The following is a 13567-nucleotide window of genomic DNA, read 5'->3' as shown; positions in this document are numbered from 1 at the left end:
TGAGGACCCTTCGTTTTTGCACGGACACAAAATGTCAACAGCCCCGCCGCGGTGGCTAAGTTGTTACGGCACTCGGCTCCTGACCCGAAAGACGTGGGTTCGATCCCGGTCGCGGCGGACGAATTTCGATGAAGGCGAAATTCTAGAGGCTTGTGTACTGTGCGATGTCAGTGCACGTTGAAGGACCCCAGGTGGTCGAAATTCCCGCAGCCCTTCACTACGGCGTCTCTCATAGCCTGAGTCGCTTTTGGACGTTAAAATCCAATAAACCAAACCAAACCAAAGAAATTGGCCACATGTTTGTTGCGACGTTGAGCTGCAGCATTCTTGCAAGTGCAGCATTGTGCGAGGAAGGAGATATACTTGCACTACATTGAATGTTTGAGACTTTTCCTGGGGCGCTATCAAAGGGAACCTTTGTGCCAACAGAATTTTTTGCGCCCTTGATAGAGTGATAAAGAGTGGTTAATCTGGCGTGCACCATTTGTCCGCCAATTTGTTTCACGCATTTATTTTCAAAACTACAAACAACCCCTTTCTGGCAGCTATGCTTTCTGGGCGTGATCACTAACGCATGCCAGCGAGCGCATATATTTCAGCATTGCCCTTTTGATTATCCGGTATGTAATTTTTTTTTCTTATTAGTGCATCTCCACCGTTGCCAAGAACCCGCCTTTCGTTGCTTATTTCCGTCGCTGCGAACAAGAATATGCGGATTCCAAAAAACAAAAGTGCATCAATTTATACATCCTCCTTTTGGTAATACTAGTAGTAATATCGCAGGTTTAACGTGTCGAGTAGACATTGAGGCTATAGGATAGACGGTGTAGTGGAGGGCTCCAAATTAACGGAGATCAGCTGGGGATTTTCGGCGTGCGACAGAGCACGCTGGTTTTTGTATTTTTAGAATCAGCAGCCGAGCTCCAGTCATTGAGCCATTTTTTTTTCTTTGTTGCCCTGCATCGTGAGGGGTTTTATTTAGAACCTGCTGTCTGAGACAATGAGCGCCTACAAAAGTATATGTTGCACTACCCACTGCGGTGGCTCAGTGGTTACGGCGCTCGGTTACTTATTCGGTGTATCCGGGTTCGAACCCGGCCCCCGGGGACACGTTTCGACGGAGGCGAAGCGCAAAAGGCACCGTGTGCTGCGCGATGTCAGTGCACGTTAAAGGGCAACTGCGCCACTTTTTGAGAATATCGAGATACTCAAGGATTCAAACCTATATAGGCTGTAGGTAAAACATGCTAAGTTTTTTTGCACTACCATTTAAAATAGGGACGTAATCGACGATTAAATTTTGCACTTTTCAAAACAATGGAGGAGCGCGGGGAAGTTTAGTGTGACGTCATGGAAGGTATGATTTCGAATTACCGCTGCCGTCAGCCACGCCCTGCCGTGCCTCGTCGGACGCGGCCAAACAACGTTCGGCGGGCTTTGTCTTCGGTGGCATTGGTTTTTTTCCTTCAAAGCAGGCGTTTATGCGGTGGGAATGTACCGATACCTTCGATGACGTCATCATGTGTCCCCCATTTAGCGTTGTACGCTGCGGAGAAGCTTGAAGGCCGTCCAAATTTTAATTGGCGATTACGTCAGCGTTTGAAACGCTAGGCCAAAAGGACTTCGCATACATTACCTGGAAATTTCACACATTCGGCCCTTATTCGATCGTCGATTTCTAAAACCTATGCAGTTGCTCTTTATTAAGGATCCCCAGCTTGTAGAAATTATTCCGGAGGCCTCCCCTACTGCATGTTTCTCTTTTTTCTTTCACTCCAACCTTCCTCCCTCTCTTACGGCACGGTTGAGGTGTCCATCAAGAAGTGAGACAGGTACTGCGCCATTTCCTTTCCTCAAAAACCACCATCACAACGTTGTTGGATCCTCGCGCTAATATTTCATCTATTTGTGAGAAATGACGAAAATAAAAGGAAGGCATTCTCAATCAGTGCTTAAATGACTATGATGATGATGAAAACGTTTATTAAAGCCACAATGCCTTATTTGAAGGGAAGGCTGATTGGGTCCCTAGTCCGGGACGCCATTGGTAAAAGCCGCTGTCCGTGCTCTGGCGACGAGGGCTCGTTGTTCCTCGAGGTCCGAGCTGGACAGCGCCGCCTCCCAGCCCTCCCGCGTTGGCTGATTTATGATGTCAATGCTGTCATTTTTCTGACAAGCCCATACCATGTGGTACAAGTTTGCCTTCTGGCCACAAAATTTGCACTGTGCCGAAAAGGACTCGGGCTCAATGGCGTGAAGCGTAGCTGTATTATTGAAAGACAAAATTTGCAGCCTGCGAAGGTGACATTCCTCTGATTTCCTGAGACCCTTAGCGGGCATCGGGAGACACCCAGTTTTATTGCGTGTTTCTCCTTTCAAATGACGCCATAGATATTAGAACACATGGATCACCGTGTGGTATTCGCCTACTGCCTCTAAATAATTTAGAAACTAATTTTTTCTTCTATGCTGTCCCGGTTTCATCAACCGAATGATGGCTGTGATGCGAATAAAGCTAAAAAAGGCTGTGATACGAAGGCTGTGAAGAAAGGCTGTGATACGAAGAAAGCTAAAAACTGCCCCAGCACACATGAAAAAATTGGCTTACGAAACTTGTGTGCGGTCTTTACTTGAATATGCTTCAGTCGTGTGTGCCCCGTACGCGAAAAAGGACATAATGGTCCTTGAAAAAGTCAATAGGAAAGCGGTTAGGTTTATATACGGAAAATACAAAAGGGAAGACTCTCCCTCGCAGTTAATGATGTCAAATAACATTCCTACACTAGAAATCCGCCGAAAGATTAATAGATTGGTATTCTTGTTTAATAGTTCAACAGGTAAAAATAAACTGAAGCTTCCGGAGTGCATTCAGCATCCTCTAGTGAGAAGGACTCTGAACGTTCATGAACATTCACTTACTCCCCTTTTCGCCAAAACTCACAGTATTATATACAGTTTTTTCCCTAGAACAGTGCAAGATTGGAATTCGGTACCGGAATCTGTTTTTTCCTCGGAAAATTTTTCTGATGCGTTAAATCGTCTACTTACCTGCTAATATTGCTTATATGTATGTTTTGTATCCGTGTGCTGCTAATTTGTATAAGTTTATTCTTTTGGCTTTATTCTTTTGGTATCCGTGCGCTGCTAACATTGTATCAGTTTATTGTTTTGGTATCCGTGTGCTGCTAATATTGAATAATTTTATTCTTTTGGTTACGTAACAATGTAAGTTCACTCCTGCTTGGGCCAAGCAGTGGCCTGCAGTATTCTGAAATAAATAAATAAATAAATAAATAAATAAATAAATCAACATTAGGTCACGTGAGGCACGGGAAAACTAATACAAACACTGATGCGTTGTTTTGACTCACTCTAGCACTTAAATCAGCTGACTTCAAGACCTATAATCATAACGAACGACGTATTAGCAGTTGTATTGCCATTTTATTGCACCTCACGCGACCTAATTTCCTCTACACGTCACAGCCATCGTTATGTTGGTGAAACCGAAACAGGGTCATGAAGAAATTCAAATATAAATTATTTATTATGTGTTTGTGAAATACCACGCGGTGCTCCGTGTACACCAATGTCTAACGCATCGTTTGAAAGAAGAAAGCACGCAAGCAAAAATTTGGTGTCTATAGTCCTTCATTGAGTTAGAGCAGTGCTAACAATTTGATTAAAGATTTACGCAAATAAGTAAAAGGGGAGGAATAATAGCTCAAGATTTCACATAAACCTGAAGTACAAAGAATTGGCGGTAGTACATTACAAAAGCGTCAATTAGGCATCTTCCCAGGCCCCAGACTTCCTGTAAGTTTGCTGTCACATATAATAGGTACCATTATCGCACTTCCCAGCGCAGACAGCTACGGGTGGTTAAATCTATGCGCCAGATCATCTCATTTTGTCCAGAAACAAGACGTATGCCGAGATGCAAAAAAAATGGGGCTGAACCGGGTATCAAACCGGTTCGGAACGGTTCCTTTGAATCGTTCCGGTTCTGGTTCAGTTCCAAGATGGCGAAAAAATTATGGGTTCGGTTCGGTTCCGGTTCCGGGCAAAAATTCGGGTTCGGTTCCGGTTTAGGGTTCGGTTCCGGTTCGACACCCTGCGCGGGAGAATTAAAAAAAAAAAGGCGGGAGCCGGACATTAATTCGATTTAATTACGGAAATCGGCCACACAGGGCAATAAATCGAAGTTTCTAAGAAAGCTCGGAACGTGTAGATCGAGTTCCCGCGGCAAAAAGACAAGTTCGGATTCCTCTTCAGTGCACCTTTAATGGCTCATAGTTGTCCGTCCATCCGTCCGCGATAACTGCCACACTATGGCTGCACCATGTAGTTGGCGACGCACGCGCCACTCCCTACTACACATGTGCTTGGCGCCTTGGCGGTGCCGCCGTTGTGCAGCGCTGACATTCCAGCCAACCGAGTCAGACCTCTCCTTCGAGTCGCACCAGACGGATGCCTCCCAAGAGTTCCCCCGTTTCGCCAACAACCAAGCGTGCTCGTGCTGCAGAGCGTCAACGGAAATCACGAGAGGCCAATTGGGTGGCTCGCTCACCTACCGATTCTCCAAACACCTCGAGCCACATGCGATGGAATTCAGCGAAGATACATCAGCAGGATGATTCAGCCAAATGCATCAGTAGAATGATTCAGCCAGTAAAGTCAGTAGAATTGGCAACAGAAGCGTAGTCTTTCATTCGCAAACAGCGTGCAATCAGCAACAGAGGCAGTCAAATCAGAGCAAAAAGGCTTTCGCCTCGCGCACTTTAGATCGTCAAAGTGCCCCCCTAATTTTTTTTATGCCCAACTTTATGCATGTATATTTTTGTAACACTTCGAAGCACCACTAACACTGTCATCATATCACTGATCATCTCACCAGAATTTCTTGCATGCACAAGATGCACCTTATTAAATCACCTCAATAAAATGCTCAAGAAAAGCCAATCAAAAGAGAACAATCAGTTACAACATATTACTGATTAAATTAAGGCCATCACAGTGCAAAATTGATCCAAAATTGGGTCACTGGTAAATCTTGCATTATGATGCAGTGGAAAGTACATACGTCTCTACAATAAACAAAAAACACAACCAAAATTTTGGTGTCTACACCTTTCAAACTACAAAAATATATATAACCTTACCTGCCCATCATCTCAAGAGATGACTCTGTCAGGTCATAGGTAGGCATTACAATATCAGTGCTATCTTCTGAGCCACACCATGAAAAAAAGGGGATGTGAACTCCTGAGTAACTCTTCCGTTCAAGTGGCCAATCACCAAGGTTCACAAGCATTTCAACATCTGGAAGGAGAACCTGAACAAAATTGCACACCACTTTAGTTGAACTTTCTGCCCAATTAATGCAAAACTGAAATGTTGTCGAATAGTATAAATCAATTAGCAAAAAACTCAATTTTAATTCACACTTGACTAGAATGAACTGTGCATCTCCATGTATTACAGCAAAAGAAAGAAATAAGTAAGATAAACTTGCCTTTCTAGAAAGAAACAGCAGTATCTGATCCATGAACATGTTGAATCCAACATGTTGTCCATAGCATTTTCTGTAGACCTGAAAGAAATGAAAAGTTAACAGCCACAAAATATAACCAGCATGAAAAAAGTAAATACCTCGAACTCATGGAAACAGTTCATTTAGCACTACTCTAACTACTAACGAAGAAGATACGCAAGAGCTAGTGGCTGAAGCTTCAAGGAGCAAAATGGCCATCCATCAGCCAGCCTTTGAATGCATCAATTGCCAAATTTTTTAATGGAGCACTATTCTGACAGAAAACATGAACTTCGCCCGTGAGGCATAGCACTCAATTTCTGTCAAAACAATAACAGCTAAGTTTAATGGGCAAATAAAGAAGTTTTATAAATCGATAAGCAAAAAAGGACGAAGTGTGTGAAACTTGAAAATAAAGCACATGTAAACTTTTTGTAGTAGCATTTTCAATGGTGACTTAATTGCCGAATAAATCCGCAATGGTATTAAAGCTCCTCCGCAGCACAATGATGACATCATGTATAGTGGCGCTATATTTCCAACATAAAAACATACGCCACTGAAAGTAAGCCCTACCAAATGTTGTCTGGCGCCATCAGACGACACACGGCAGGATGTGGACAAAGGCAGCATAAATCTGTTTCAGCAACAATGATGTCATCACCGAGCTTCTCCACACTTCTCCCACATAGCGAGGAGAAGCCTGAAGATCGTCGCGGCTTTAATCAGTGCTTACATCAACATTTTAAATGCTAGCAAAAAAATACTTGGCAGGCTTTACCTAAAAGCTCCATACATGTGAATGCTTGAATCTCATCGAATTTTCAAAAATCATTTCAGCTTCCCTTTATGAAAGCTTGCTCAATGTGGGGTCAGTCATGCAAACAGGACAAGATCAACTAATCTGGCATCACAGGTTATGTGGCTTGTTAACTGTGCCAGGCAGCCTTGTGACACGTTTTTCTAGGTGCGACAACTGCAAGCCATTGTTCGATAACACCACTGTCATCCTAGGTCACAGGATTAGATAGAAAGATTGGTTTTAAGCCTTTTGCAAAGTGTCAGAAAATAAATACACATGCGCAAGTACCTGTCAATCATGTTGACGAAGCGGAAATTCTACTTCTTAGCGAAGTGAAAAACCTAGACCCTCCTGACCAAAAGAAGCTAACTGAACACCCTGACGAGACCATTTCTGATGTGTTCTTTCAGTTCCTTTACCTTTACAACAGTTCATATAAAAATTAATTTCCCGTGCAATAAAATCAGCTGCTAGTTTGCGCCGTCTGTATGTGTGGTTTTTGTGTCTGGTGTTGTTTGTACTAATGAGTCAAGAGATAAAAAAAATAAAAATAAAAAAGGTAATCTAAAGATAATCTATCCATAGTTTGAAGTTCACTCTGAAGATCGCTAACCTATATACTTTTAAGCAGTTAAGGAGATCTGAAGCCTGAAGTGTTTTTCCAATGGTGCTCTTTCAGCACACTTTGAGGCGATATTTTTATGTGAAGAACAATCTGCTTGAGAAAATGAAAACACATGCAGTGTGGCTACAAAACTTTTTTTTTTTTGGAATCCCACACTCACAAATTACTACCGTATTTTCCGGTGTATAAGACGCACTCTTGTATAAGACGCAACCGCCATATATGCAGGCTGTCATTGAAAAAGTTGGTATATAAGAAGCACCCGTGTATAAGACGCCCCCCAGTTTACCCAGTTAGGCGAGTGAAGCTTAATTAAACATGATTGTGCGACGATCGCAAAATGCACCGTACCTGTGAGAAGTTCCTCCCACGTTTTAGCAAAAAAAGAAAAACAAACGAAAGAACTCTCCTTATGTCCATAACAACATTTTATTTTAACTTAAAACCTTCCGAAGTCTTCATCTTCGGATGCGCTACCAAAAAGTTCGCCCATTTCTGGAGGCAACGCGGCTGAAACATTCTCTTAGCACTACGTATGTACTACGCAAACGGAGCATACAAAGTTGCAAAGGGTGACTAAAAAAAAACGCCAGCTTGTCTTGGCTTGTCTTGACAATGGCGAGAAGCGCGATTGTCGCCACCTTTTGGCATTTCACATTACTTTTGCTTGGGGCCTCCGAAACGGCCGCGTGTTTATGACCCCAGAAAGCGTCATCCCCGCCATTTCATAATAAAGTTCACCTAAAAAGGTTGTGCACGGCGGTCCCTGCATTGAACTATTAACCGTGTTACAACCGCATTATTGGTTGTAATATTTTTTCGGTGAAAAAAGCCTGAACATGAACCTGGGTAATTTCTGAACTCGCAAATAAAAAACGAAAAATTCACATATAAGACGCACCCTTGTATAGGACGCACCAGCAAGATTTTTTTTTAAAAAGCCGCATCTTATACACCGGAAAATACGGTAATAAAGGAGTATAGACACCTTACATTAGTAGCATGTTTTCTTCTCTACAATGATGCGAAAGACACTACTATGCATGAATCACGCCGGCTTGTCTTGGCTCGTTTTGACAATGGCGGGAAACCCGATTGTCGCCATCTTTTGGCATTTCACATTACTTTTGCTTGGGGCCTCCGAAACGGCTGCGTGTTTATGATCCCAGAAATCGTCATCCCCGCCGTTTCATAATAAAGCTCACCTAAAAAAGTTGTGCACGGCGGTCCCCGTATTGAAGTATTAACGATGTTACAACCGCGTTATTGGTTGTGATATTTTTTCGGTGAAAAAAGCTTGAACATGAATCTGAGTAATTTCTGAACTCGCAAATAAAACACGAGAAATTCACGTATAAGACGCACCCTTGTATAGGACACACCAGCAAGATTTTTTTAAAAAAGCCGCGTCTTATACACCGGTAAATACGGTAATAAAGGAGTATAGACACCTTATATTAGTGGCATGTTTTCTTCTCTACAATGATGTGGAAGATACTACTGTGCATGAATCACCATGTGGTATTCGCCTATGACTGCTAAATAATTTATAATTGAATTTTTCTGTCACACTGCTTCGGTTTCAGTTTCAACAGCTAAACGATGGCTGTGACGTCAAAGCGTGGCTATAAGTCAAGTGAGGCATGGATAAACTGCGATATAATCACTGCTTCACCATTTTAGTTCACTACAGTGCTGAAGGCAGCCTTCCTCGAGAGCGAAATGACAACGAATGTAGAAGCAGCTATTATATTGCAGTTTTTTCATGCTTCACGTGACCTATAACCCCACTTTTGACGTCAGTCATTGTTCAGCTGTTGAAACAAACCAAAACAGCACGAGAAAGAAATTAGATTATAAATTATTTAGCGGTCATAGGAGAATACCACGTGGTAATCCATGTATGATAATGCCTTACGCACAAAGAAAAAACATGCACCCAAAAGTTGGGTATCTATACTTCTTTAAAAGTTGGAAACAACTGAATGGCATACCTCAAGGCAATAGCATAGCTGCCTATCAGTACACCAGTGCACTTGACCATGCTCCACTACAGTGCTATTTTTACATAGCAGCGTCTGAGGCTTTGCTCACTGTTTGGCTGCGCTGACAAATCTGAATTTTCTCAAGAGTCCTAACCATGCAATTTACTTTGAGGGCAGGCAGGCTGGGAATTGTTCAACTTCACAGAAACATTACCGAGGCATATATCTCGAAAGAAAAAGCAGATTATCGAGGTGCACTCATCAGTATGAAAGCTGCAGTCATATAACTGAAACTCACTGCCAGTAGAAAATGTGAAGTAAAATTCAGCATATTTTAAGTATTACACATACGTGCACACATATTCTATAAGCTGCTGCAACATGCTTTACACAACACATCAGTGCCACGTGAGGTCATGCACATAATTGGCTAGGTGCACAAAAGAACCGCACTGACCTTATTTTTGATAACAGCGTAATGACAAAAGCTAACAGAGCCCGGGCGGTCAAACCGACGAAGAGCCTCACGAAGCATCTTCCTCATGTCTATTTCTTCAAACTGTGACAAATCTTTACTAATCTGAGGATCCACAGCGGGGCATTCCGTTTGCAAAAGCCAGTCTTCAAAGGGAACAGGACAACAGCAGGCATCATTGTATAAGGGGCCTAAAAATGAACAGGTGAATGTATATCAGTTTAGCTCATTGTCACGCTGACTCAGACAGTGACTGTGAACACCAGAAAGATAAAAAAAAAAACTGTTGAAACCTAGCATTACCAAGTCTACACGGAATATCAAAGCATAAGGAAAAACATGAATTTCATAAAGATGGAGATTTCAAAAAATAAAGAAACATGATGTCTCAACAAATAAACTAGTTTTCTACAGAGCAAGTAGCTTACTTTGTCTTGCGCACGGTTTGCAAGCGAAAGCGTTGCTGAGTTCTCATAGCTTCTTGTGGCAATGACATGGGCGGACTTATGGACTCCTCAAGGAGACAGTTGTGAGGAGGGTTTGGTTTGGTTTGGTTTATGGGGTTTAACGTCCCAAAGCGACTAAGGCTATGAGAGACGCCGTAGTGGAGGGCTCCGGAAATTTCGACCACCTGGGGTTCTTTAACGTGCACTGACGTCGCACAGTACACGGGCCTCGAATTTCTCCTCCAAAGAAATTCAGCCGCCGCGGCTGGGATCGAACCCGCGTCTTTCGGGCCAGCAGCCGAGCACCATAGCCACTGAGCCACCGCGGCGGCGCAGTTGTGAGGAGGGGTAGTCGTATTTGCACTGTGCTTTAATGGGGTTTTCTTAAAAAAAAAGGGGGGGGGGGGGGGGGGGGAATTGTGATCTTCCCACAACAAAGTTCTTCCCAGAAAAAAAGAAAGACACAAAGGCACTTCTAAATGTAAAAAAAAAAAACTAACACAAACAGAGGAATAGTCCAGTGATATTCTTCTCTAAAATTTAGAATCACCTTAGACATCAGGCTGAAAAGTGACGTATTTGGACTCGAGCAGTAATTTTTCTTTCCACACCTCATAACTTTGAACATTACTTCTTTACTCAAAAATCTGCGGCGCCGTGGTGGCTCAGTGGTTATGGCACTTGGCTGCTGACCCGAAAGATGCGGGTTCGATCCCGGCCGCGGTGGTCAAATTTCGATGGAGGCGCAATTCTAGAGGCCCGTGTTCTGTGCGATGTCAGTGCACGATAAAGAACCCCAGGTGGTCGAAATTTCCGGAGCCCTTCACTACGGTGTCCCTTATAGCCTGAGTCGCTTTGGGACGTTAAACCCCAATAAACCAAACCAATAAAAAATCTGCTGCCCAAAGTGGGTTTCCTATATTACAATTCATACAAAATCAGCAGAGACTAAAAACAATGCAGCACATATTAATTTTTAACTAATTATAGCTTTTGGTTTCCTTTGTTTACTGTTACTTCAAAGGCACTGTTGACTGACTACAAGCAAGAAAGGTATGGTGTGTTATGCGGTGTTCTAACATCCAAAAGATGCACATGGGCTGTGAGAGATGCCATAGCGGAGGGCTCCAGATTAATTCACTTGAGGTTCTTTAATATGCGCTGACATAGCACAGTGCATGCGCATTTTTGCATTTTGCCTCAATCAAGATTTGCTCACCAAAATATGGTAAACTGCCAATAATACTGTGAAGCAATCTATTAGAAGTTACCAGTACATTCTAACAGTTTCAGTGTGTCTTTCATTGAAACGACACACATGGAAAAGTTTCCATGCACGTGCTTTAAATGAAAGGTAGCACAACACTTACAGGGACACAAAGACAGTACAACAAACACTCAAATAAGAAGTTATTTCATTGAAACAACACACATGGAAAAGTTTCCATGCACATGCTTTAAATGAAAGGTAGCACAACACTTACAGGGACACAATGACAGCAGAACAAGCACTCAAATAAGTTATTCACTGCGACAATAGCAGACAGAGTTTCATCACTGTAATTAGGAAACGCGTAGGAGCGTAAAAATATGAACACGTACGTAGTGTGAGAACAGGATGAGTGAGCTGTACTATCAATAAGTTTTATTAGACGACGAGCGTTTATACAACAACTGTGTTTAAAACATGCTCTGTCCTTGCTTTCATACTTTTTTTTTTTCCGATGAAGGTGTTAAGTCTGCAATTAAATAGGTTTGCACAAAGATATGCAACTATGGAAAAAAAGCGGGAGATGCCTGTAGGTCACATCCCATGCTGCGTGGTGCCTGACAGCCCGCACATAACAGTGACTGACATAGTGCATAAAACAGAAAAAGATATAATGTCAGCACTACATCGTGGCCATTATGAGGTAAATGTCGGCTGCATCAATAACAATACGCTGGCAATGCAAACTGAAAGGATACCAAAAATGTGGCCTTCCAGTAATGCAGGTTGTGAATTATTTTCGTGAAACATGTTTCCTGAATGTTGTGGAATAGAATCCCCATTAGCAGCATTGTTCACCACATCCTTCAACGCTGTGGCAGGATGACAAAGGCTTTATCCCCTAATTTATTCAGCAAACAATACCGGAATCCAGGCTTTCAAAAGTAATACCAGTTACAGTAAATATAAAAAATGTATTTGGCAGAAGTTTTTAGAGATGACAGAAAACGTAAAAGCACGTTGCAGACGCGCAAAATAACACGGCAGCAAATAAGTGATACCTTTAAGCAGGACAGGCGATTCCATGAGCGGAGATCCATTGAATTTGACCTCTAATTTGGCTTCAGGGCAAGTTTTGAAAAGTTTGTAGCGGACAATAAAAAGCCCATCTCCTCGACTCAGTACCTGGGTCCAAATGCTGCACACGCCTTGGGTTCCCGTGATGGTCACAGTCAGATCCCTCGACGACGCTGCCGTAAAACTGCAATAAGAATGCATCCGACGGTTCGCTCATCTTCTTCCCTTACCGATTAACCACATTTACTATACAAACCACTAGCATGTTGCAGACTGCTTACTTCTTGCCACTAGCATCGACAACGTGCACGAAGAAGTATCTTGTTGGCAGATTGAAGCACCCTCGGAGGCCCGGGCCATACACACGGGCCGACACTTTGGGTTCTGACCGACTACTCGCACCATTCCTCTCGCCGCATGCGGCTTGTAGGCGACATTGGTCCTGGGCAGCGACTACAGCTACCAGCAGTACTGCAGTGCAAACCTGCCCCACAAGCAGCATTCTGCAGTGCAGAAACGTCACGTCGCGAAAGCGCGAATCGTGCCTCTTGCCCATGTTCGTTCAATCAAATCATGACACTCCTGGGAGCACCATCCTCATGCACCGCTCCAGCGGAGGGCTCCGCCTGGACGGGTTTATCAAGGCAGCCACGACGGCATTATCGCCTTCATCACATACGCACTTCTGCAAGGATTCTCTTACGCGTATTTGCATGTGCGCTTAGCCGCCCGGCTACACGCTCTCTCTCCATCTCTCTCTCCCGGCACCTCGTGACTGACACCGCCTTTCCCTTTCCCTGGCTCCACACGAAGACGCAGACCGGCATTTTTTTTACAATCCTTCATTTTTTTTTTTTTTTTGCGTACTGATCACTGCCTGTCCGACGGTTGCGAGTCTACCTGTTCACAGTACGTCCGCATCGTGTTCATTTTTTAAATTTTTCTTTTGCCATAGTAATTTAGAGACCTTATCGTGGATGCATGCAATGTACAGAGAATTCCGTTTTTATGTGCGGGAATTTAAAAAATTCCTGTGAGCAAACTACTGGCCTAATCGAGGGCAAACTTCGCTCACGGGGTAGCATATTACGGTCTACGTTATTTGAGATGTAATTAAACGTCGGTACTTGCCTGCATTTCCTGAAATTAAGAAGAAACTGCTGTCAACTGCGAGTAAAGCTGTCGCAGACGAGAGCTATACGCGAGCCGAGCAGCTGGTTTGACAGGGCGCGCCATCTGTCGGAAGCCGACATTCGACGAGCAGACGAGCCGGGACGTCGTTTGCCTCGTCTTCCGGCAGATGGCGCGCCCTGTCAAACTAGCTGCTCGGCTCGCGTATAGCTCTCGTCTGCGACAGCTTTACTCGCAGTTGACCGCAGTTTCTTCTTAATTTCAGGAAATGCAGGCAAGTACC

The 13567-nt window shown here is 43.4% G+C and overlaps 1 protein-coding gene across 2 annotated transcripts in view; it reads right to left on the bottom strand.

Moving 5' to 3' along the window:
• LOC149351053 (protein O-glucosyltransferase 2-like) overlaps positions 1-12912 on the bottom strand; it is a 31223-nt gene extending 18311 nt beyond the window's left edge. The window contains exons 1-5 of one of the 2 annotated variants that reach the window (XM_089580238.1): positions 12435-12912; positions 12138-12337; positions 9403-9611; positions 5516-5593; positions 5163-5335 (exon numbers count right to left, since the gene is read on the bottom strand). In XM_089580238.1, coding sequence (XP_089436364.1) covers positions 5163-5335; positions 5516-5593; positions 9403-9611; positions 12138-12337; positions 12435-12709 — 935 coding nt within the window. In that variant the 5' untranslated portion in view covers positions 12710-12912. The remainder of the gene's footprint in view (positions 1-5162; positions 5336-5515; positions 5594-9402; positions 9612-12137; positions 12338-12434) is intronic. The other variant, XM_089580237.1, reaches the window with a different exon arrangement.
• Between the last annotated feature and the right edge of the window lie 655 nt (positions 12913-13567).

The sequence above is a fragment of the Amblyomma mixtum genome, chromosome 3 (genome assembly GCF_055824585.1).
Source record: "Amblyomma mixtum isolate Tamu chromosome 3, ASM5582458v1, whole genome shotgun sequence".
NCBI lineage: Eukaryota > Metazoa > Arthropoda > Arachnida > Ixodida > Ixodidae > Amblyomma > Amblyomma mixtum.
The sequence above is the reverse complement of the archived record's forward strand: the minus strand, read 5'-3'. Positions and strand labels throughout refer to the sequence as shown.